At 52.2% G+C, this 25,532-nt stretch overlaps 1 protein-coding gene across 1 annotated transcript in view; it reads right to left on the reverse strand.

The window, feature by feature from the left end:
• Positions 1-1,867: 1,867 nt before the first annotated feature.
• AHNAK2 (AHNAK nucleoprotein 2) overlaps positions 1,868-25,532 on the reverse strand; it is a 99,980-nt gene continuing 76,315 nt past the window's right edge. The window contains exon 10 of the mRNA XM_014871473.2: positions 1,868-25,270. Within this exon, the coding sequence (XP_014726959.2) occupies positions 2,855-25,270 (22,416 nt within the window). The 3' untranslated portion in view covers positions 1,868-2,854. The remainder of the gene's footprint in view (positions 25,271-25,532) is intronic.

Consider the following 25,532-nt stretch of genomic DNA (forward strand, 5'->3'; position numbering starts at 1 on the left):
CCAGATAAAACACACCTTTGTTGCTTTGATCCAGGTACTGAGAAAACATTTCATCTACCATTTATGCCATGTCGGGGTACATTTAATTTCTTGACAGTCATGAATATCTCCATAATCCCTAGAGGATAGCTCTTGGGTCATGAGCACTGACTCACAGACCTCTACTCTCTGTCGAGGCCCAGAAAAGTCAGCTTTAGTTGCAGGGCGGATAGTGGTAGTGCAGCTTCCTGACGAGGGGAAGTGGAGAGGGAGGTGCCAATTCTTTCTTCCTGGTAGCCATTGATAGGATGTGTGGGGATAGTTCAAAATTGCATCAGAGGAGGTTCAGACTTGACACTAAGAAACATTTCTGTACCAAGAGAGTGGTCAAACGCTAAATCAAACTTGCCTTGAGAGGTGTTCAGTGCCACAAACCTGTCAGTATTCAAGAGGCATTTGGACAATACCCTTAATAACCTCAATGTTTTTCCTATGTTTTGGTCACCCTTGAAGTGGTCAAGCAATTGGACTGAGTGATCATTGTGGGCCCCTTTTAATTAACTGTTCTATTTTAAATGTCTTTAAAGTGAAACAGGGTTAGATCAGATATAAGGAAAAAATCTCCACTGTGAGGGTGGTGCCTTGGCACAGGTTGCCCAGAGCAGCTGTGGCTGCCCCATCCCTGGGAGTGTTCAAGGCCAGGTTGGATGGGGCTCTGAACAAGGTGGACCAGTGGAAGGTGTTCCTGCCCATGGCAGGGGGTTAGATGGAGGATCTTTAAGGTTCCTTCCGTCCCCTTAACATTCTATGATTCTGTGATAAGAAGAAATGAAGAACATCTCAATCTACAGGTGGTTAGACAGCCAAGTTCACTTCACTTACAACCCATTTCCTACATGTTTTCCTGTGTCTGCTTTCCTGTACTAAGTAGAATATTGAAAAATATGGGATAAGAAAACCACTTTAATGAAGCATGTCTGCACTTGTCATTCTGGAGAGAGGATCTTGTGAATGAAGTGGTGATTGCAGCCATCTTGGCCACAGAGGCCACAAAGAAATTGAGTTTAAAATCTCTGTTGGCAGGAGGAAAAGGGACAGCAAAACTTCAACTCTGGACAGGAGGAGAGATGACTTCTGGTTGCTCAGGGAACTAGTGAGTAAAGTCTCTCGGGAAAATGCTTTTGTATTTGAGGGGATGGTCTTGCTCTGCTCTGTGCTAGGACAGCCTCACCTGGAGTCCTGTGAGCAGTTTTGGGTGCTACAATTAAAAAAAAATACATTAGAGAGCATCCAAAGGAGGCCACAAGGATGATGAAGGGTCGGGAGGGGAAGCTGTATGAGGAGTGGCTGAAGTCACTTGGTCTGTTCAGCCTGGAGGAGACTGAGGGGAGATTTCACTGCGGTTTCAACATCCTCATGAGGGGAAGCAGAGGGACAGGTGCTGTTCTCTTCACTCTCGTGGCCAGTGACAGGACCTGAGGAAATGGCTGGAGCTGAGTGATGAGGGGTTTAGGATGGACGTTAGGAAAAGGTTTTTCACCCAAAGACTGTTTGATAACTGGAACAGGCTCCCCAGGGCAGTGGTCACAGCCCCAAGCCTGACAAGAGTTCAAGAAGCCTTTGGACAATGCTCTCATACACATGGTGGTGATTCTTGGGGTGTCCTGTGCAGGGCCAGGAGTGGGATTCAAGGATCCTGACAGGTTCCTTCTGACTCAACATATTCTATGATTCAACTTGGAATTATAATGAGTGAAAAACCTCCATTACTCCTGTATTTAGGAACTGTGCTGTCATTAAGCGTCCACCTCAGCAGACAGCGAAGTACATGCAAACTTTTGCAAATTTCAGCTGGGATTTTCCAAATCAGTAACTCACACTACTCAAGTTATTATTTGTACGGTGAGTTTATTGTGAATTAAGAATACAGACAGTGTTTTAATGGTACATGTGAAGGCTGTCACACATGCACTCTGGTTTTCATTGTGCACTTGAGAGAAGCGTTAATATAAACAAAGGAGCAAATAATTATATACACCTCCTTTCCCAGAAAATCTCTGAAGCAATTCCACCAGTGTGGCAGATCATTCTAAGCATTTAACTATCCCGTAAGTATATACATTAAAATTTATTTATCCACATTTGAATAATATTCTTTGTAAGCATGTTTTATTCTGGTATCTTACAAACATGATTTAGTTACATGTTTTTTTGGTCTTGAAATTATTCTGTTGGTTTTTGCTGTTTTTTTTTAAATTATTGTAAGGCTAAAGAGACCCACCACAATAATAAAAAAAAATGAGAAGAGACAAAGAGGCAAAGCATTAGTCTCACTACACTAGTATTTAATTTCTATTTTATATTTTAAAATGTTTGTGAAATATACATACCTTAGCTGAAATAAAGAAAAAATATTTTAATAACAAAGCAAAAGTAGATCAGAAAGTTCCAAAATCTAAATAGATGAGTATAGTTCTTATAGTACTAGTTTAGAACCCATTCTGGAAATAATCTGTAATCTAAATATAACGTGTGTTTTGAGAAGCCTCTTTAACAAGTCTTTTGCAATCGTTGAGCTTTTCAATGATACTTTCATGGTTCTGCTATCTACTCAGACTTTGCTCCAACTATGGGCTCCTCTACATCTGTCATAATTGTTGCCCTTGGAGTAGATATGAAGAAATCATTATTTTTATTAGTGTACAACCTAGAACATCCATGTATTTGAAAATCTGAATGTGGTAAATTCTGTTCAAGTGTTTTCATAAATACCAGTCTTGGGTTTTAATTTTCAGTTAGTAGAAAATTAGGGAAACATTCTCTTCTGTACATATGGATGGTTTTGTTTTCATCGAGGATTGAAAAAATACTACCTTCATTTGGTTGTATCTCCAACAATATTAGATTTTCTATCTTTTTCTTCCTCCAACAAGATTAGTTCAGTTCTTGCTGAAGATGTCACAATAGATGAGGCCCCATCAATTTCAGCTTTTTCACCGTCTCCTATTTCTTTAGGTGATAAGCTTTCTTGTGCATCAAAAAACACATCTGGTTTATCTGTTGGGCTATCTTCATCTGAGAGTCTCCCCTCTTTATGACCCACCTCTTCTTTATCAACAGACTTAGCCTTTTTGGAAGGAGATGTGAAACCAAGCTTGGGAAATCTAAACCATCCAGTTTTATCAGCCTGCTTAGAGGAATCATCTGATATGTCAGGAGGTTTCACATCTTCTGGAACTGATTTTTTTATTTCTGGTTTTGCATCTGTGCTTGTTTCATCCCCAGAAGAGGAAAAGCCAATACTTGGAAGCCAAAATTTGAATCTTCCAGGAGATCTTTTACTATCAGTCTTTTCTTTCTCATTGGTTATGTCTTTTTCTTCACCTTCCACTGCTTCAACTACATCTTCATCTTTAGAGAGAGAAGCTGCAGTTATTCCCTCTGGTGATTTATCAGGAAAACTCTCTTCAAGTTTACTGGAACACTTTACTTCAGCAGTAGATGTTTTTAACTTTGTCAAACTTACTTTTCCTCTAGATTCTTCAGACTCACGGTGTGGTTTGTCAGATAGTTTAAGCTCAGCACTTCCAGCTCTTTGTGCTGCTACTCCAAAGCTTTCACCAGCATCTGTAAGTTTTCTCACTGATGCACCTCCTGTTGGAGATGGCTGCTGGACCAGCACATCTAAATCACTGTGTGATTCAGGCAACTTTGTCTTGAGCAATGAGAATCCCAAAGTAGCAGTTTTGACCTCTGATGACAGAATTTCTGATTCTTTCAGTATTTCAGTAGTGTAAATCTCACACCGCTCAATAGCAACATGTTCAGGTTCTACTTTTTCACTTACTTCTTGGCCCTCTATATAAGACCAATGAAAATCTTGCCCTGCACTTGAAAGGGAGGACTCTATGGTAGCTGTCATCTGTGCTGTTTTAATGTCAGGTTCAGTCAGTGTTAAAATTTTGCTTTTTGCTTTTTGAATACCCCCCTCTAGAGCTCCTGGTTCTTCAGGGATAGCAGAGCTTGCTTGCAGTTGCACTATTTCAATGTCAGTACTAGATCCCTTTGGATCTGTTACTACTTTTGACAGTAAAACATCAGCTTCAATTGGGAGAGTTCTGAATGTGAATCTTGGTATTTTTAGTTTAGGAATTCTTACACTTACTTCTGGGACACCTTGTGTTTGGTCTACTGTTTCCCCTCTTATGGCAGATGCTTCTGTATGATCTAGAGCTGGACTTTTCAGGTCAATTGATCCTTCTGGTTTGTGTAACTGCATTTCTGCTGTGCCTCTTAAACTTTCAGGTGCTGAATCAGCTTCTGACTTTGGCAAATTGGTATAGTCTTCAAACCCCTTGACTTCTGAACGCAACATTCCAAACTTCGGAATCTTAAACTTATATGCTTTAATTTTACTTGTTTCTACTCTGTCTTCTACTTGCACTTCCACTCCTGCAGACACATCCTTTTCAACATTTTTCACTTGAAATTTCATTTCAGGATCTACTTCAGTAATTTTAACATCCGTCTTCACTGTTGGAACTTCTACCTTTAGATCTTCCAGCTTAGCAGTAACGTAAGTACCATCTTCTGATCCTTTTGTTGTTGACCATTCACATGTAGTCCTTTTTAACTGACTTTCTTCACTGTCTTTTCCTATGATTTTCACCTCGCCCTTTATCTTTCCTTTTTTAATTGCTGCCTCTTTATTTTGAATATCTAGCTCTCCCTTTGGAAGACTAACATCTATTTTCTTCTGTGTTGCATCCAGAGTAATTTCACCTGTTGATGTTTTGCATCCTACCACTGATGTCTCTAACTTCATGGAACTTCCTACCTTTGGGACTTCTATATCCCGTGATTTGCCTTTATGCTCTGGAAATGTCAGAGTACATGTAGGAAACCTATTTGTTGAACTCCTGTCTTTGTCAGTTTCTGAAGGGTATGATTTAGACAATTCTGCTGCAGACACTGTGGTTTCTGAAGTATGTTCTTCAGCACTGCGCTTAACTACGTCAGCATAAGTTTCAGTTTTTGGAATATTCATTCTACTATCTGTTTTTTCTGTGGATAATGAAATATCTCCTTCCATCATTGGCAAGCTAACATCAGAACACTTCACAGAATCTCCTAATTTTTGAATCCCTTCTTTTCCAATAGTAATTTCAGCAACTGCATGTGGTAATGAGAAGGTATTTTCAGGAATACTTGTTTCAGTTTGTACTTTAGCAGAAGGAATAGTTGCCTGAGCTTTTTCCATACTTCTTTCAGTATCAGCATCACTTTTTTTTTCCTTTACGGATGACCTGCCAAATGCAGGTATTCTGAATTTTGGCATTTTAAACCATCCCTGATATTCTTCAGTCTGAACTTCTTCAGCTTTTATTTCATGTTCTTTTAATTTTATTTCCTTCTCCTCAAGACTCTCAATAACTCCCTCTGTCTTTGGTTTAGACACTGACTGGGTGCTTATGTCTACCTTTGCATCTTCAGTGCCACCCATCAGAGCTTGGGGTGTAATTATCTCACCATCGACTCCTCCAGGATCTGACATATCAGATATAAGTTCTGATGCTGGAACTCCCACAGCAATGTCAGCAATTTCGTTTGTAGTTCTTAGCTGGGGTAGCTCAGCTTCTATTTTTGGAGAGCTGATCTCTGTCTCTGGGACTTTCCCTTTTGTTAGGGAGATTCCAAACTTTGTCTTCTGGAATTTGGGCATTTTAATCTTCCCTTCAGGACCTTCCAATTTTATTTTTCTTCCATCCACAACTGATGAGCTTTCTGTTGATATATCAGGACTCTTCAAATCAACTGAAGCTTCTCCTTTGGGGAGCTTAATACCTGTTTTTTGAATGTTACATTCATTGGTAGAACTTATTTTTAAGTCAACCTGTTGAAAACTCTCCTCTGAGGGAGTCAAAGAACCATCAATCTTTGCTGAGCTGACTGTTATTTCAGTTTTAGAGGCTTCAATTTCTACTTTGGAAAATTTGGTAGTGTCAGCCAGTTTTATGCTTATTTGTGCCCCTTCTTCAGTCCCTTCAGGATGACTTTTTTCTATATCAGGTATCTTAATTGAATCATCACCCTCTATTTCTCTTTTAGGAAGAGTAGCATCAGCTCCAACTTTTGGTGAATGAGACTGAGATTTTGGAACTTTGATCTTGGAGAGTGAAATTTTAGGCATGACAAATTGAGGCTTTTTCATTGGACTTTTTTGTTCAACTTTTCCTGCAGGTATTTCCAGATCAAGGTCTGGCCCACTACCTTGATCATCAGTTGCAGTTCCTTTCACTTCTGTGTCTATTCTGCTTGTCATGACAGCAAACTTTTGGTCTTCCAAATTTGCTCCAGAATCTGATTTAACACTTGCTTCCTTCTTTGGTGACCAACTGAAAGATGGAAGTTTGAATTTTGGCATTTTGAAATGTCCTTCTTTCTCTTCTCCATCTCCATCTTGCTTTATTTCCCCCTTGATCTTTACTGCTGCATCTGAATCCTGAATATCACTGTCTGTTTTTGAAATAGAAATGTCAGCTGATGGGAGGTGAACATCAGCCTCTGATGCCTTACTGTCAGTTTTGGTAATTTTGGCTTCAGGGCTGTAAGTCTCCGTTTCTGTGCCATGTTCCACCTCCAAGTCTGGTGCTTCAACAGCAATGTCAGATATTTCTACTGTTGCTTTCAGCTGGGGAACTTTGACTTCTGATTTGGATTGGCCATCATCCTTTTCTGATCCTTTCCCCTTAGAAAGTGCAATTCCTACCTTTGGCATTTGGAATTTAGACATTTTTGTTTTCCCTTGAGAACCTTCAGCTTTTATCTCTACATCACCCACAGCAATTTCACCTGATGTTCTTTCAATGATTATGTCAGGACTCTTCACCTCAAGTGAAACTTGGGGTATCATCTCAATATCTGAGGTAGAGAGGGTGGCATTAGCAGCAGCTGATTTCAGTGTCAGCTCATCTTCACAGGTAGGAACTGTGACTTCATCTGTAGGCATGCTAATATCCATCTCTATTTTGGGAGCTTTGGCTTCTGGTTTGGAAAATTCCAAAGTTGGGACTGTAACTTTTGGCACTTTTATGCCCAGTCCTGCCCCTTCTCCACTACTCCCTTTCTCAGATATCTGAACAGAAACACCTTCTTTATCGTGTTTGGGCCCAGAAACATCAGTTTCCAGTATGGGCAGAGAGACCTGTACTTTCTGACCCTTAATTTTAGGGAATGAGATCTTTGGCATGGTAAATTGAGACTTCTTGGTTTTGGCCTTTTCACCGTCTTTTTCTGTTGTATCAAATTCATCATGGATGCATTGATTCTCAGGAGTAGGAAAAGTTAATTCAGAACCCATGTCTTCAGACAAAGTAGACAAAGTGGGTCCTTCCAGATGTTCCTCAATGTGAGAAGGAGCAACAGCTTCTTTCTTTGGTGACCACCTAAATGAAGGTAGTTTGAATTTTGATGATTTAAATTTGTTTTCTTTCTCCTCAGTACCCTTCTCTCCTGTAACTGCTTCCTGTTCTGCCTTGCACTCCAAATCTGGGCCATGGCTTTCTGCTTCTAATTTTGGCAAGGTAACCTCCATGGGTGAGAGATTTGGATCCACTGTTGGTGCATCCAGAACAACTTCAGGTGAAGGCTTATGCAACTTTACTCCAAGCTGGGCATCAGAGATTTGAGCTGGTTTTTCAGTATCAGGATCAGTCATATCAGATGTTATCGTTCCCTTGTAAATTTCAGATTCCACGTTGGAATCAAAGTCACTTTCACATGCTTTTCCCTTAGGTCGAATTCTGAATTTTGGTTTTCGGAATTTAGGAATTTTAACTGTGACCTCTGTGTCAATAAAAGATATTTCAGCAGATGTTGTTTTGCCCTCTAACTTAAAACCTCCTTGCTCCTCAGAAATATCTTCACTTAAAATTTCAAAATCTGAAAGATTTTCATCAGCAAGAGGTGCTATTTTTGATGGAGATTCGGTTAGATTAATTTGGTATTTAGTAAGAGTAATATCCCCCTTTTGAAATGAGGATTCCATATCAATTTTAGATGAAGTCACTTCAGCTTTAGAGAAACTAAGGCTAGGAAATCTAAATTTGGTATTTTTAGATACACTCTCTCCCTTAATGTCAGGAAGATGTTTTGATCCAACACTCTCAGAAGGAACAGAAAAAGTGCCCTCAGTTAAAGAAGAACAAAGAGTTTCAGAAACAGAAAATTCACATTCAGATTGATTTTGTGGAGGAGCTTTGAAATTATGAGAAAAAGAAATTTTGGGAATTCTAAATGCAGAACTTTTAGATTTATGAGTCTCATGCTCTTTACTAGAGGAAGAATCCAGAGAAATATCAAAGCAGGGCTCCTGAATTTCAGTGTCAGGCAATGTCATGTCTGCCACAGAAGGTCCCGAAGGCACTGTCACTTGAGGCTCCTTCAGGCTGACGTCCACCTCGGCGGCCACGGTGCCCTTGGTGTCTCTGCTGCTGGACCAGCCAAAGGAAGGCATGCCGAACTTGGGCATCTTGAACTTGCCGTCCTTGGTCTTGGCAGCCTGCTTGTCTGGAATTTTGGCTTCTCCTTCAAGGCTAAGGCTAGCCTCAGGTGCCTGAAGGTCAACGCTGGCCTGTGGAAGGCTGACATCGACGGAGGGCAGGCTGATGTCCACTTTGGGAGCTTTGATGTCAGCTTTGGGCATCTTGAGGGAAGGCTTCTCCAGAGTCAAGCCGGCACCTTCAGTCTTGGCGCCGGGGATGTCAGCTTTGAGGCCCAGGGCGGGGCCCTCTCCTGTGACGGTCACAGTGGCGGATGGGAGGTCGACCTCTGCACTGGGCAGACTGACATCGGCTGGGGGCGCCTCAGCCTTGGGGGAGGACACCGAGAATTTGGGCTTGTCAAACTTGGGCATCTTGAGCTTGCCTTTCAGGCCCGTGCCTTCCAGCTCGAGCTTGCCTTCTTCGGAGGGTGCTTTGAGGTCGATGTCAGGCGCCTGGAGCTCGAGGGAACCTTCCACTGAGGGCAGCTTGACGTCAGGGGCCGAGATACTGACGTCAGGGGCCGAGATGCTGACGTCCGCGGCCTTCAACTCTGCCTGTGGGAGGCTGACATCTGCGTCGAGTTTGGGAGATTTGACGGTGGGCTTGGAGAAGACCACGCTGGGCACCTTGACTTTGGGCATGTGTATTTTCATGCCGCCACCCTCAGCTTTGCCGGTGGCCACCTCCAGACTGGCTTCAGCCTCGGGGCCCTGCAGGGCGACTTCGCCCTCCTGGCCTTTGGGCAGTGAGACCTCGGCCTTGGGCACGCTGACCTGCGCCTGGGGACCTTTGACTTTGGGCAGCTTGACACTGGGCATCTTGACGTCGGGCATCTTGAATCGGCCTTTCTCACCCTCCGCCGCTACAGCAGCCGTCTCGACAGTCACCTCTACAGCGGGTGCTTGGATATCGACTGCAGGCAGGGTCACGTCGACTTCGGAGGTTCCCGAGGGCACCGACACTTGAGGCTCCTTCAGGCTGACGTCCACCTCGGCGGCCACGGTGCCCTTGGTGTCTCTGCTGCTGGACCAGCCAAAGGAAGGCATGCCGAACTTGGGCATCTTGAACTTGCCGTCCTTGGTCTTGGCAGCCTGCTTGTCTGGAATTTTGGCTTCTCCTTCAAGGCTAAGGCTAGCCTCAGGTGCCTGAAGGTCAACGCTAGCCTGTGGAAGGCTGACATCAACAGAGGGCAGGCTGATGTCCACTTTGGGAGCTTTGATGTCAGCTTTGGGCATCTTGAGGGAAGGCTTCTCCAGAGTCAAGCCGGCACCTTCAGTCTTGGCGCCGGGGATGTCAGCTTTGAGGCCCAGGGCGGGGCCCTCTCCTGTGACAGTCACAGTGGTGGATGGGAGGTCGACCTCTGCACTGGGCAGGCTGACTTCGGCTGGGGGCGCCTCAGCCTTGGGGGAGGACACCGAGAATTTGGGCTTGTCAAACTTGGGCATCTTGAGCTTGCCTTTCAGGCCCGTGCCTTCCAGCTCGAGCTTGCCTTCGGCGGAGGGCGCTTTGAGGTCGATGTCAGGCGCCTGGAGCTCGAGGGAACCTTCCACTGAGGGCAGCTTGACGTCAGGGGCCGAGATGCTGATGTCCGCGGCCTTCAACTCTGCCTGTGGGAGGCTGACATCTGCGTCGAGTTTGGGAGATTTGACGGTGGGCTTGGAGAAGACCACGCTGGGCACCTTGACTTTGGGCATGTGTATTTTCATGCTGCCACCCTCAGCTTTGCCGGCGGCCACCTCCAGGCTGGCTTCGGCCTCGGGGCCCTTCAGGGCGACTTCGCCCTCCTGGCCTTTGGGCAGTGAGACCTCGGCCTTGGGCACGCTGACCTGCGCCTGGGGACCTTTGACTTTGGGCAGCTTGACACTGGGCATCTTGACGTCTGGCATCTTGAATCGGCCTTTCTCACCCTCCGCCGCTACGGCAGCCGTCTCGACAGTCACCTCTACAGCGGGTGCTTGGATATCGACTGCAGGCAGGGTCACGTCGACTTCGGAGGTTCCCGAGGGCACCGCCACTTGAGGCTCCTTCAGGCTGACGTCCACCTCAGCGGCCACGGTGCCCTTGGTGTCTCTGCTGCTGGACCAGCCAAAGGAAGGCATGCCGAACTTGGGCATCTTGAACTTGCCGTCCTTGGTCTTGGCAGCCTGCTTGTCTGGAATTTTGGCTTCTCCTTCAAGGCTAAGGCTAGCCTCAGGTGCCTGAAGGTCAACACTGGCCTGTGGAAGGCTGACATCGACGGAGGGCAGGCTGATGTCCACTTTGGGAGCTTTGATGTCAGCTTTGGGCATCTTGAGGGAAGGCTTCTCCAGAGTCAAGCCGGCACCTTCAGTCTTGGCGCCGGGGATGTCAGCTTTGAGGCCCAGGGCGGGGCCCTCTCCTGTGACAGTCACAGTGGCGGACGGCAGGTCGACCTCTGCACTGGGCAGGCTGACTTCGGCTGGGGGCGCCTCAGCCTTGGGGGAGGACACTGAGAATTTGGGCTTGTCAAACTTGGGCATCTTGAGCTTGCCTTTCAGGCCCGTGCCTTCCAGCTCGAGCTTGCCTTCGGCGGAGGGCGCTTTGAGGTCGATGTCAGGCGCCTGGAGCTCGAGGGAACCTTCCACTGAGGGCAGCTTGACGTCAGGGGCCGAGATGCTGACGTCAGGGGCCGAGATGCTGACGTCCGCGGCCTTCAACTCTGCCTGTGGGAGGCTGACATCTGCGTCGAGTTTGGGAGATTTGACGGTGGGCTTGGAGAAGACCACGCTGGGCACCTTGACTTTGGGCATGTGTATTTTCATGCTGCCACCCTCAGCTTTGCCGGCGGCCACCTCCAGGCTGGCTTCGGCCTCGGGGCCCTTCAGGGTGACTTCGCCCTCCTGGCCTTTGGGCAGTGAGACCTCGGCCTTGGGCACGCTGACCTGCGCCTGGGGACCTTTGACTTTGGGCAGCTTGACACTGGGCATCTTGACGTCGGGCATCTTGAATCGGCCTTTCTCACCCTCCGCCGCTACAGCAGCCGTCTCGACAGTCACCTCTACAGCGGGTGCTTGGATATCGACTGCAGGCAGGGTCACGTCGACTTCGGAGGTTCCCGAGGGCACCGCCACTTGAGGCTCCTTCAGGCTGACGTCCACCTCGGCGGCCACGGTGCCCTTGGTGTCTCTGCTGCTGGACCAGCCAAAGGAAGGCATGCCGAACTTGGGCATCTTGAACTTGCCGTCCTTGGTCTTGGTGGCCTCTGGAATTTTGGCTTCTCCTTCAAGGCTAAGGCTAGCCTCAGGTGCCTGAAGGTCAACGCTGGCCTGTGGAAGGCTGACATCGACGGAGGGCAGGCTGATGTCCACTTTGGGAGCTTTGATGTCAGCTTTGGGCATCTTGAGGGAAGGCTTCTCCAGAGTCAAGCCGGCACCTTCAGTCTTGGCGCCGGGGATGTCAGCTTTGAGGCCCAGGGCGGGGCCCTCTCCTGTAACGGTCACAGTGGCAGATGGGAGGTCGACCTCTGCACTGGGCAGGCTGACATTGGCTGGGGGCGCCTCAGCCTTGGGGGAGGACACCGAGAATTTGGGCTTGTCAAACTTGGGCATCTTGAGCTTGCCTTTCAGGCCCGTGCCTTCCAGCTCGAGCTTGCCTTCGGCGGAGGGCGCTTTGAGGTCGATGTCAGGCGCCTGGAGCTCGAGGGAACCTTCCACTGAGGGCAGCTGGACGTCAGGGGTCGAGATGCTGACGTCAGGGGCCGAGATGCTGACGTCCGCGGCCTTCAACTCTGCCTGTGGGAGGCTGACATCTGCGTCGAGTTTGGGAGATTTGACAGTGGGCTTGGAGAAGACCACGCTGGGCACCTTGACTTTGGGCATGTGTATTTTCATGCCGCCACCCTCAGCTTTGCCGGCGGCCACCTCCAGGCTGGCTTCGGCCTCGGGGCCCTGCAGGGCGACTTCGCCCTCCTGGCCTTTGGGCAGTGAGACCTCGGCCTTGGGCATGCTGACCTGCGCCTGGGGACCTTTGACTTTGGGCAGCTTGACACTGGGCATCTTGACGTCGGGCATCTTGAATCGGCCTTTCTCACCCTCCGCCGCTACGGCAGCCGTCTCAATAGTCACCTCTACAGTGGGTGCTTGGATATCGACTGCAGGCAGGGTCACGTCGACTTCGGAGGTTCCCGAGGGCACCGCCACTTGAGGCTCCTTCAGGCTGACGTCCACCTCAGCGGCCACGGTGCCCTTGGTGTCTCTGCTGCTGGACCAGCCAAAGGAAGGCATGCCGAACTTGGGCATCTTGAACTTGCCGTCCTTGGTCTTGGCAGCCTGCTTGTCTGGAATTTTGGCTTCTCCTTCAAGGCTAAGGCTAGCCTCAGGTGCCTGAAGGTCAACACTGGCCTGTGGAAGGCTGACATCGACGGAGGGCAGGCTGATGTCCACTTTGGGAGCTTTGATGTCAGCTGTGGGCATCTTGAGGGAAGGCTTCTCCAGAGTCAAGCCGGCACCTTCAGTCTTGGCGCCGGGGATGTCAGCTTTGAGGCCCAGGGCGGGGCCCTCTCCTGTGACAGTCACAGTGGCGGATGGGAGGTCGACCTCTGCACTGGGCAGGCTGACTTCGGCTGGGGGCGCCTCAGCCTTGGGGGAGGACACCGAGAATTTGGGCTTGTCAAACTTGGGCATCTTGAGCTTGCCTTTCAGGCCCGTGCCTTCCAGCTCGAGCTTGCCTTCGGCGGAGGGCGCTTTGAGGTCGATGTCAGGCGCCTGGAGCTCGAGGGAACCTTCCACTGAGGGCAGCTTGACGTCAGGGTCCGAGATGCTGATGTCCGCGGCCTTCAACTCTGCCTGTGGGAGGCTGACATCTGCGTCGAGTTTGGGAGATTTGACAGTGGGCTTGGAGAAGACCACGCTGGGCACCTTGACTTTGGGCATGTGTATTTTCATGCCGCCACCCTCAGCTTTGCCGGCGGCCACCTCCAGGCTGGTTTCGGCCTCGGGGCCCTTCAGGGCGACTTCGCCCTCCTGGCCTTTGGGCAGTGAGACCTCGGCCTTGGGCACGCTGACCTGCGCCTGGGGACCTTTGACTTTGGGCAGCTTGACACTGGGCATCTTGACGTCGGGCATCTTGAATCGGCCTTTCTCACCCTCCGCCGCTACGGCAGCCGTCTCGACAGTCACCTCTACAGTGGGTGCTTGGATATCGACTGCAGGCAGGGTCACGTCGACTTCGGAGGTTCCCGAGGGCACCGACACTTGAGGCTCCTTCAGGCTGACGTCCACCTCGGCGGCCACGGTGCCCTTGGTGTCTCTGCTGCTGGACCAGCCAAAGGAAGGCATGCCGAACTTGGGCATCTTGAACTTGCCGTCCTTGGTCTTGGCAGCCTGCTTGTCTTTAATTTTGGCTTCTCCTTCAAGGCTAAGGCTAGCCTCAGGTGCCTGAAGGTCAACGCTAGCCTGTGGAAGGCTGACATCAACAGAGGGCAGGCTGATGTCCACTTTGGGAGCTTTGATGTCAGCTGTGGGCATCTTGAGGGAAGGCTTCTCCAGAGTCAAGCCGGCACCTTCAGTCTTGGCGCCGGGGATGTCAGATTTGAGGCCCAGGGCGGGGCCCTCTCCTGTGACGGTCACAGTGGCGGATGGGAGGTCGACCTCTGCATTGGGCAGGCTGACTTCGGCTGGGGGCGCCTCAGCCTTGGGGGAGGACACTGAGAATTTGGGCTTGTCAAACTTGGGCATCTTGAGCTTGCCTTTCAGGCCCGTGCCTTCCAGCTCGAGCTTGCCTTCGGCGGAGGGCGCTTTGAGGTCGATGTCAGGTGCTTGGAGCTCGAGGGAACCTTCCACTGAGGGCAGCTTGACGTCAGGGGTCGAGATGCTGACGTCAGGGGCCGAGATGCTGACGTCCGCGGCCTTCAACTCTGCCTGTGGGAGGCTGACATCTGCGTCGAGTTTGGGAGATTTGACAGTGGGCTTGGAGAAGACCACGCTGGGCACCTTGACTTTGGGCATGTGTATTTTCATGCCGCCACCCTCAGCTTTGCCGGCGGCCACCTCCAGGCTGGCTTCGGCCTCGGGGCCCTTCAGGGCAACTTCGCCCTCCTGGCCTTTGGGCAGTGAGACCTCGGCCTTGGGCACGCTGACCTGCGCCTGGGGACCTTTGACTTTGGGCAGCTTGACACTGGGCATCTTGACGTCTGGCATCTTGAATCGGCCTTTCTCACCCTCCGCCCCCACAGCAGTCGTCTCGACAGTCACCTCTACAGCGGGTGCTTGGATATCAGCTGCAGGCAGGGTCACGTCGACTTCGGAGGTTCCCGAGGGCACCGACACTTGAGGCTCCTTCAGGCTGACGTCCACCTCGGCAGCCACGGTGCCCTTGGTGTCTCTGCTGCTGGACCAGCCAAAGGAAGGCATGCCGAACTTGGGCATCTTGAACTTGCCGTCCTTGGTCTTGGTGGCCTCTGGAATTTTGGCTTCTCCTTCAAGGCTAAGGCTAGCCTCAGGTGCCTGAAGGTCAACGCTGGCCTGTGGAAGGCTGACATCGACGGAGGGCAGGCTGATGTCCACTTTGGGAGCTTTGATGTCAGCTTTGGGCATCTTGAGGGAAGGCTTCTCCAGAGTCAAGCCGGCACCTTCAGTCTTGGCGCCGGGGATGTCAGCTTTGAGGCCCAGGGCGGGGCCCTCTCCTGTGACGGTCACAGTGGCGGATGGGAGGTCGACCTCTGCACTGGGCAGGCTGACTTCGGCTGGGGGCGCCTCAGCCTTGGGGGAGGACACCGAGAATTTGGGCTTGTCAAACTTGGGCATCTTGAGCTTGCCTTTCAGGCCCGTGCCTTCCAGCTCGAGCTTGCCTTCGGCAGAGGGCGCTTTGAGGTCGATGTCAGGTGCCTGGAGCTCGAGGGAACCTTCCACTGAGGGCAGCTTGACGTCAGGGGCCGAGATGCTGACGTCAGGGGCCGAGATGCTGACGTCCGCGGCCTTCAACTCTGCCTGTGGGAGGCTGACATCTGCGTCGAGTTTGGGAGATTTGACGGTGGGCTTGGAGAAGACCACGCTGGGCACCTTGACTTTGGGCATGTGTATTTTCATGCCGCCACCCTCAGCTTTGCCGGCGGCCACCTCCAGGCTGGCTTCGGCCTCGGGGCCCTGCAGGGCGACTTCGCCCTCCTGGCCTTTGGGCAGTGAGACCTCGGCCTTGGGCACGCTGACCTGCGCCTGGGGACCTTTGACTTTGGGCAGCTTGACACTGGGCATCTTGACGTCTGGCATCTTGAATCGGCCTTTCTCACCCTCCGCCGCTACAGCAGCCGTCTCGACAGTCACCTCTACAGCGGGTGCTTCGATATCGACTGCAGGCAGGGTCACGTCGACTTCGGAGGTTCCCGAGGGCACCGACACTTGAGGCTCCTTCAGGCTGACGTCCACCTCGGCAGCCACGGTGCCCTTGGTGTCTCTGCTGCTGGACCAGCCAAAGGAAGGCATGCCGAACTTGGGCATCTTGAACTTGCCGTCCTTGGTCTTGGCAGCCTGCTTGTCTGGAATTTTGGCTTCTCCTTCAAGGCTAAGGCTAGCCTCAGGTGCCTGAAGGTCAACACTGGCCTGTGGAAGGCTGACATCGACGGAGGGCAGGCTGATGTCCACTTTGGGAGCTTTGATGTCAGGTTTGGGCATCTTGAGGGAAGGCTTCTCCAGAGTCAAGCCGGCACCTTCAGTCTTGGCGCCGGGGATGTCAGCTTTGAGGCCCAGGGCGGGGCCCTCTCCTGTGACAGTCACAGTGGCGGACGGCAGGTCGACCTCTGCACTGGGCAGGCTGACTTCGGCTGGGGGCGCCTCAGCCTTGGGGGAGGACACCGAGAATTTGGGCTTGTCAAACTTGGGCATCTTGAGCTTGCCTTTCAGGCCCGTGCCTTCCAGCTCGAGCTTGCCTTCGGCGGAGGGCGCTTTGAGGTCGATGTCAGGCACCTGGAGCTCGAGGGAACCTTCCACTGAGGGCAGCTTGACGTCAGGGGCCGAGATGCTGACGTCCGCGGCCTTCAACTCTGCCTGTGGGAGGCTGACATCTGCGTCGAGTTTGGGAGATTTGACGGTGGGCTTGGAGAAGACCACGCTGGGCACCTTGACTTTGGGCATGTGTATTTTCATGCCGCCACCCTCAGCTTTGCCGGCGGCCACCTCCAGGCTGGCTTCGGCCTCGGGGCCCTTCAGGGCGACTTCGCCCTCCTGGCCTTTGGGCAGTGAGACCTCGGCCTTGGGCACGCTGACCTGCGCCTGGGGACCTTTGACTTTGGGCAGCTTGACACTGGGCATCTTGACGTCGGGCATCTTGAATCGGCCTTTCTCACCCTCCGCCGCTACAGCAGCCGTCTCGACAGTCACCTCTACAGCGGGTGCTTGGATATCGACTGCAGGCAGGGTCACGTCGACTTCGGAGGTTCCCGAGGGCACCGCCACTTGAGGCTCCTTCAGGCTGACGTCCACCTCGGCGGCCACGGTGCCCTTGGTGTCTCTGCTGCTGGACCAGCCAAAGGAAGGCATGCCGAACTTGGGCATCTTGAACTTGCCGTCCTTGGTCTTGGTGGCCTCTGGAATTTTGGCTTCTCCTTCAAGGCTAAGGCTAGCCTCAGGTGCCTGAAGGTCAACGCTGGCCTGTGGAAGGCTGACATCGACGGAGGGCAGGCTGATGTCCACTTTGGGAGCTTTGATGTCAGCTTTGGGCATCTTGAGGGAAGGCTTCTCCAGAGTCAAGCCGGCACCTTCAGTCTTGGCGCCGGGGATGTCAGCTTTGAGGCCCAGGGCGGGGCCCTCTCCTGTGACGGTCACAGTGGCGGATGGGAGGTCGACCTCTGCACTGGGCAGGCTGACTTCGGCTGGCGGCGCCTCAGCCTTGGGGGAGGACACCGAGAATTTGGGCTTGTCAAACTTGGGCATCTTGAGCTTGCCTTTCAGGCCCGTGCCTTCCAGCTCGAGCTTGCCTTCGGCGGAGGGCGCTTTGAGGTCGATGTCAGGTGCCTGGAGCTCGAGGGAACCTTCCACTGAGGGCAGCTTGACGTCAGGGGCCGAGATACTGACGTCAGGGGCCGAGATGCTGACGTCCGCGGCCTTCAACTCTGCCTGTGGGAGGCTGACATCTGCGTCGAGTTTGGGAGATTTGACAGTGGGCTTGGAGAAGACCACGCTGGGCACCTTGACTTTGGGCATGTGTATTTTCATGCCGCCACCCTCAGCTTTGCCGGCGGCCACCTCCAGGCTGGCTTCGGCCTCGGGGCCCTTCAGGGCGACTTCGCCCTCCTGGCCTTTGGGCAGTGAGACCTCGACCTTGGGCACGCTGACCTGCGCCTGGGGACCTTTGACTTTGGGCAGCTTGACACTGGGCATCTTGACATCTGGCATCTTGAATCGGCCTTTCTCACCCTCCGCCGCTACGGCAGCCGTCTCGACAGTCACCTCTACAGCGGGTGCTTGGATATCGACTGCAGGCAGGGTCACGTCGACTTCGGAGGTTCCCGAGGGCACCGACACTTGAGGCTCCTTCAGGCTGACGTCCACCTCGGCGGCCACGGTGCCCTTGGTGTCTCTGCTGCTGGACCAGCCAAAGGAAGGCATGCCGAACTTGGGCATCTTGAACTTGCCGTCCTTGGTCTTGGTGGCCTCTGGAATTTTGGCTTCTCCTTCAAGGCTAAGGCTAGCCTCAGGTGCCTGAAGGTCAACGCTGGCCTGTGGAAGGCTGACATCGACGGAGGGCAGGCTGATGTCCACTTTGGGAGCTTTGATGTCAGCTTTGGGCATCTTGAGGGAAGGCTTCTCCAGAGTCAAGCCGGCACCTTCAGTCTTGGCGCCGGGGATGTCAGCTTTGAGGCCCAGGGCGGGGCCCTCTCCTGTGACGGTCACAGTGGCGGATGGGAGGTCGACCTCTGCACTGGGCAGGCTGACTTCGGCTGGGGGCGCCTCAGCCTTGGGGGAGGACACCGAGAATTTGGGCTTGTCAAACTTGGGCATCTTGAGCTTGCCTTTCAGGCCCGTGCCTTCCAGCTCGAGCTTGCCTTCGGCGGAGGGCGCTTTGAGGTCGATGTCAGGCGCCTGGAGCTCGAGGGAACCTTCCACTGAGGGCAGCTTGACGTTAGGGGCCGAGATGCTGACGTCCGCGGCCTTCAACTCTGCCTGTGGGAGGCTGACATCTGCGTCGAGTTTGGGAGATTTGACGGTGGGCTTGGAGAAGACCACGCTGGGCACCTTGACTTTGGGCATGTGTATTTTCATGCTGCCACCCTCAGCTTTGCCGGCGGCCACCTCCAGGCTGGCTTCGGCCTCGGGGCCCTTCAGGGCGACTTCGCCCTCCTGGCCTTTGGGCAGTGAGACCTCGGCCTTGGGCACGCTGACCTGCGCCTGGGGACCTTTGACTTTGGGCAGCTTGACACTGGGCATCTTGACGTCGGGCATCTTGAATCGGCCTTTCTCACCCTCCGCCGCTACGGCAGCCGTCTCGACAGTCACCTCTACAGCGGGTGCTTGGATATCGACTGCAGGCAGGGTCACGTCGACTTCGGAGGTTCCCGAGGGCACCGACACTTGAGGCTCCTTCAGGCTGACGTCCACCTCGGCGGCCACGGTGCCCTTGGTGTCTCTGCTGCTGGACCAGCCAAATGAAGGCATGCCGAACTTGGGCATCTTGAACTTGCCGTCCTTGGTCTTGGCAGCCTGCTTGTCTTTAATTTTGGCTTCTCCTTCAAGGCTAAGGCTAGCCTCAGGTGCCTGAAGGTCAACGCTAGCCTGTGGAAGGCTGACATCAACAGAGGGCAGGCTGATGTCCACTTTGGGAGCTTTGATGTCAGCTTTGGGCATCTTGAGGGAAGGCTTCTCCAGAGTCAAGCCGGCACCTTCAGTCTTGGCGCCGGGGATGTCAGCTTTGAGGCCTAGGGCGGGGCCCTCTCCTGTGACGGTCACAGTGGCGGATGGGAGGTCGACCTCTGCACTGGGCAGGCTGACTTCGGCTGGGGGCGCCTCAGCCTTGGGGGAGGACACTGAGAATTTGGGCTTGTCAAACTTGGGCATCTTGAGCTTGCCTTTCAGGCCCGTGCCTTCCAGCTCGAGCTTGCCTTCGGCGGAGGGCGCTTTGAGGTCGATGTCAGGTGCTTGGAGCTCGAGGGAACCTTCCACTGAGGGCAGCTTGACGTCAGGGGTCGAGATGCTGACGTCAGGGGCCGAGATGCTGACGTCCGCGGCCTTCAACTCTGCCTGTGGGAGGCTGACATCTGCGTCGAGTTTGGGAGATTTGACAGTGGGCTTGGAGAAGACCACGCTGGGCACCTTGACTTTGGGCATGTGTATTTTCATGCCGCCACCCTCAGCTTTGCCGGCGGCCACCTCCAGGCTGGCTTCGGCCTCGGGGCCCTTCAGGGCGACTTCGCCCTCCTGGCCTTTGGGCAGTGAGACCTCGGCCTTGGGCACGCTGACCTGCGCCTGGGGACCTTTGACTTTGGGCAGCTTGACACTGGGCATCTTGACGTCTGGCATCTTGAATCGGCCTTTCTCACCCTCCGCCGCTACGGCAGCCGTCTCGACAGTCACCTCTACAGCGGGTGCTTGGATATCGACTGCAGGCAGGGTCACGTCGACTTCGGAGGTTCCCGAGGGCACCGACACTTGAGGCTCCTTCAGGCTGACGTCCACCTCGGCGGCCACGGTGCCCTTGGTGTCTCTGCTGCTGGACCAGCCAAAGGAAGGCATGCCGAACTTGGGTATCTTGAACTTGCCGTCCTTGGTCTTGGTGGCCTCTGGAATTTTGGCTTCTCCTTCAAGGCTAAGGCTAGCCTCAGGTGCCTGAAGGTCAACGCTGGCCTGTGGAAGGCTGACATCGACGGAGGGCAGGCTGATGTCCACTTTGGGAGCTTTGATGTCAGCTTTGGGCATCTTGAGGGAAGGCTTCTCCAGAGTCAAGCCGGCACCTTCAGTCTTGGCGCCGGGGATGTCAGCTTTGAGGCCCAGGGCGGGGCCCTCTCCTGTGACGGTCACAGTGGCGGATGGGAGGTCGACCTCTGCACTGGGCAGGCTGACTTCGGCTGGGGGCGCCTCAGCCTTGGGGGAGGACACCGAGAATTTGGGCTTGTCAAACTTGGGCATCTTGAGCTTGCCTTTCAGGCCCGTGCCTTCCAGCTCGAGCTTGCCTTCGGCGGAGGGCGCTTTGAGGTCGATGTCAGGCGCCTGGAGCTCGAGGGAACCTTCCACTGAGGGCAGCTTGACGTTAGGGGCCGAGATGCTGACGTCCGCGGCCTTCAACTCTGCCTGTGGGAGGCTGACATCTGCGTCGAGTTTGGGAGATTTGACGGTGGGCTTGGAGAAGACCACGCTGGGCACCTTGACTTTGGGCATGTGTATTTTCATGCTGCCACCCTCAGCTTTGCCGGCGGCCACCTCCAGGCTGGCTTCGGCCTCGGGGCCCTTCAGGGCGACTTCGCCCTCCTGGCCTTTGGGCAGTGAGACCTCGGCCTTGGGCACGCTGACCTGCGCCTGGGGACCTTTGACTTTGGGCAGCTTGACACTGGGCATCTTGACGTCGGGCATCTTGAATCGGCCTTTCTCACCCTCCGCCGCTACGGCAGCCGTCTCGACAGTCACCTCTACAGCGGGTGCTTGGATATCGACTGCAGGCAGGGTCACGTCGACTTCGGAGGTTCCCGAGGGCACCGACACTTGAGGCTCCTTCAGGCTGACGTCCACCTCGGCGGCCACGGTGCCCTTGGTGTCTCTGCTGCTGGACCAGCCAAATGAAGGCATGCCGAACTTGGGCATCTTGAACTTGCCGTCCTTGGTCTTGGCAGCCTGCTTGTCTTTAATTTTGGCTTCTCCTTCAAGGCTAAGGCTAGCCTCAGGTGCCTGAAGGTCAACGCTAGCCTGTGGAAGGCTGACATCAACAGAGGGCAGGCTGATGTCCACTTTGGGAGCTTTGATGTCAGCTTTGGGCATCTTGAGGGAAGGCTTCTCCAGAGTCAAGCCGGCACCTTCAGTCTTGGCGCCGGGGATGTCAGCTTTGAGGCCTAGGGCGGGGCCCTCTCCTGTGACGGTCACAGTGGCGGATGGGAGGTCGACCTCTGCACTGGGCAGGCTGACTTCGGCTGGGGGCGCCTCAGCCTTGGGGGAGGACACTGAGAATTTGGGCTTGTCAAACTTGGGCATCTTGAGCTTGCCTTTCAGGCCCGTGCCTTCCAGCTCGAGCTTGCCTTCGGCGGAGGGCGCTTTGAGGTCGATGTCAGGTGCTTGGAGCTCGAGGGAACCTTCCACTGAGGGCAGCTTGACGTCAGGGGTCGAGATGCTGACGTCAGGGGCCGAGATGCTGACGTCCGCGGCCTTCAACTCTGCCTGTGGGAGGCTGACATCTGCGTCGAGTTTGGGAGATTTGACAGTGGGCTTGGAGAAGACCACGCTGGGCACCTTGACTTTGGGCATGTGTATTTTCATGCCGCCACCCTCAGCTTTGCCGGCGGCCACCTCCAGGCTGGCTTCGGCCTCGGGGCCCTTCAGGGCGACTTCGCCCTCCTGGCCTTTGGGCAGTGAGACCTCGGCCTTGGGCACGCTGACCTGCGCCTGGGGACCTTTGACTTTGGGCAGCTTGACACTGGGCATCTTGACGTCTGGCATCTTGAATCGGCCTTTCTCACCCTCCGCCGCTACGGCAGCCGTCTCGACAGTCACCTCTACAGCGGGTGCTTGGATATCGACTGCAGGCAGGGTCACGTCGACTTCGGAGGTTCCCGAGGGCACCGACACTTGAGGCTCCTTCAGGCTGACGTCCACCTCGGCGGCCACGGTGCCCTTGGTGTCTCTGCTGCTGGACCAGCCAAAGGAAGGCATGCCGAACTTGGGTATCTTGAACTTGCCGTCCTTGGTCTTGGTGGCCTCTGGAATTTTGGCTTCTCCTTCAAGGCTAAGGCTAGCCTCAGGTGCCTGAAGGTCAACGCTGGCCTGTGGAAGGCTGACATCGACGGAGGGCAGGCTGATGTCCACTTTGGGAGCTTTGATGTCAGCTTTGGGCATCTTGAGGGAAGGCTTCTCCAGAGTCAAGCCGGCACCTTCAGTCTTGGCGCCGGGGATGTCAGCTTTGAGGCCCAGGGCGGGGCCCTCTCCTGTGATGGTCACAGTGGCGGATGGGAGGTCGACCTCTGCACTGGGCAGGCTGACTTCGGCTGGGGGCGCCTCAGCCTTGGGGGAGGACACCGAGAATTTGGGCTTGTCAAACTTGGGCATCTTGAGCTTGCCTTTCAGGCCCGTGCCTTCCAGCTCGAGCTTGCCTTCGGCGGAGGGCGCTTTGAGGTCGATGTCAGGCGCCTGGAGCTCGAGGGAACCTTCCACTGAGGGCAGCTTGACGTTAGGGGCCGAGATGCTGACGTCCGCGGCCTTCAACTCTGCCTGTGGGAGGCTGACATCTGCGTCGAGTTTGGGAGATTTGACGGTGGGCTTGGAGAAGACCACGCTGGGCACCTTGACTTTGGGCATGTGTATTTTCATGCCGCCACCCTCAGCTTTGCCGGCGGCCACCTCCAGGCTGGCTTCGGCCTCGGGGCCCTTCAGGGCGACTTCGCCCTCCTGGCCTTTGGGCAGTGAGACCTCGGCCTTGGGCACGCTGACCTGCGCCTGGGGACCTTTGACTTTGGGCAGCTTGACACTGGGCATCTTGACGTCGGGCATCTTGAATCGGCCTTTCTCACCCTCCGCCGCTACGGCAGCCGTCTCGACAGTCACCTCTACAGCGGGTGCTTGGATATCGACTGCAGGCAGGGTCACGTCGACTTCGGAGGTTCCCGAGGGCACCGACACTTGAGACTCCTTCAGGCTGACATCCACCTCGGCGGCCACGGTGCCCTTGGTGTCTCTGCTGCTGGACCAGCCAAAGGAAGGCATGCCGAACTTGGGCATCTTGAACTTGCCGTCCTTGGTCTTGGTGGCCTCTGGAATTTTGGCTTCTCCTTCAAGGCTAAGGCTAGCCTCAGGTGCCTGAAGGTCAACGCTGGCCTGTGGAAGGCTGACATCGACGGAGGGCAGGCTGATGTCCACTTTGGGAGCTGTAATATGAGATGGTGTAATTTCTGTTATGTCATGTTTGGATTTTATGGTGAATTCTCTCTTTTCTATTTCATTTTCCGGTTTTGAAATCCATGTGTTTTCTTCTGTGCCTTTAGCATTCATTTTCATTTGGGAGCATTTTATTTTTGTTTTTTTCGGACTAGGCATCTGTTGTGTTGTCTTTTGTTTTATGCCTTTTTCATCCTCTTTTCCTATAGATATTCCTGTTTCTATCTGTGCTCGTGGTACCATGATTTCTCCTGTTGTTCCACTTATCTGAATTCCTTCTGCATTTTCTTGGGTTTCCAGTTTTATTTCTCTTTCATTTATCTGTGCTTCAGTTATGGCTGTTTCTTCCTTATTAGTCGACCAGGTAAATGTAGGGAATTTTAACTTCGGTAGTCTGAATTTGCTTTCTTTCCCCTCTGTATCTTTTTCTCCTGTCTTCATCCCAATTTCTATGTTTAAGGCTTTGTCATTTGTGGGCATGCCATCTTCCTCTATCCCTTCCTTTTTTACCCTTTCTTCTGTGTCCTCTTTTCTTTCATCTCTTGATATTTTCATGTCAGTTTTTGGTGCTTTGGCCTCTTTGAATGATGGAATTTGTATTTTCCAAGTAGACACTTCTGATTCTCCATCCAGCATAAGAGTTTTCACATTGAATTTCATGCTGTCCTGTGAAGTCATATCAGCCGTTTTTTCTGGTTCTGACTGTGGAACGTCGCTTCCCTGTTTGGTGGTGTCAGTCTCTGTCTCTTTTCTTTTGGGCATTGAAATTCCATAGTTTATTTTCTGAATATTTAGGATTTGTTTGTCTTCTTCTGTTTGTTTGTCTCCTCTTTTCAGTGTGTCAGATGTCTGTAATTCAGCTTTAGCAGTGACTATTTCTAGGCCTTTTACCTGCACAGGTTCTTTAGCTGTGTGACCCATCAAGTCTATGTTAATTCCACTTTCTCTGTCTTTTTTATCTGCTGCTCCTTTCTGTTTCTTTTTTCGGGATTTTGATGAGGCTTGTGGTGATTTTTTAGTTGGGCTTACTTTCAGATCAGCTGTTTCTAAACTGGGCTTTGGTATCTCTATTTTTATGTCTGGTACTTCAGGTACACTGAATTCTGATGTTGCTTCCTTGTCTTTTTCTTTTTTAATGCTTATTTCAACTTCAGGGCATTGTTTTACATGAGATGGAATGCCATTTTTCATCTCTTTTAAGTCTTTTGTTAAAGTTTCATGTCCCTCACCTGTTTTCATTTCATAAGCAGGAGATGTGGTATATTCAACTGTTAGGATTTCAGGATTTTCCAGGCTTATATCATCTTTATGCATTTTTTCTCTTTCAGTGATCAGTGTAGTTTTTATTTCTTTTTTTTGCTTCTCTTGTGGTTCTGCTTTGGACCTGTGCATTCTGAATCCAATGCTAGGGAACTTCAGCTTCCTTTGGCTTCCTTTTTTCTCTTTGGTATGGACCTCTTGTGGATATTGAGACTCCGTGTCCGTGCTTGTAGGGGAAATATCCTGTATAGCAGGCTCATATGCATCTGATGTACTATGAGATCTTCTGTGCCTCAGTATCTTTTTATTTTTGATTGATTGAAATTTCGGCCATGATAATCTATCTTTTTTAGGTCTCTTACTTCTTCCTATCCTTTGGCTTACAATTAATGTTTCCCTGTCTTCTTCTGAAATGGCTTTTCCTGAAGCATGCAGTGCTTCTTCAGGAATGCTGTCACTGAGCTCTTTTTCCTAAAAGAACAAAGAGTAGTCAGAAGATTAGAAATAACCTGAATATAGGTGCAACAGAAAATAGAAAACATAAGATAAAATATGTAGAAGAATGTTCTTTTTATTACCAGTATCTACTTGTTATATGAGAAAATTACTGAAGATTATTAAAATAGCAATGTCAGGCAGAAATTACATAAAACAAATGGACTGTAATATATGGATTTCTGAAGATTTTCATTCCTTGCAAAACATTAAACAGAAGTTCCTATATGTATCTATG

This window comes from Sturnus vulgaris, chromosome 6 (assembly GCF_052056855.1).
Source record: "Sturnus vulgaris isolate bStuVul1 chromosome 6, bStuVul1.hap1, whole genome shotgun sequence".
Lineage (NCBI taxonomy): Eukaryota > Metazoa > Chordata > Aves > Passeriformes > Sturnidae > Sturnus > Sturnus vulgaris.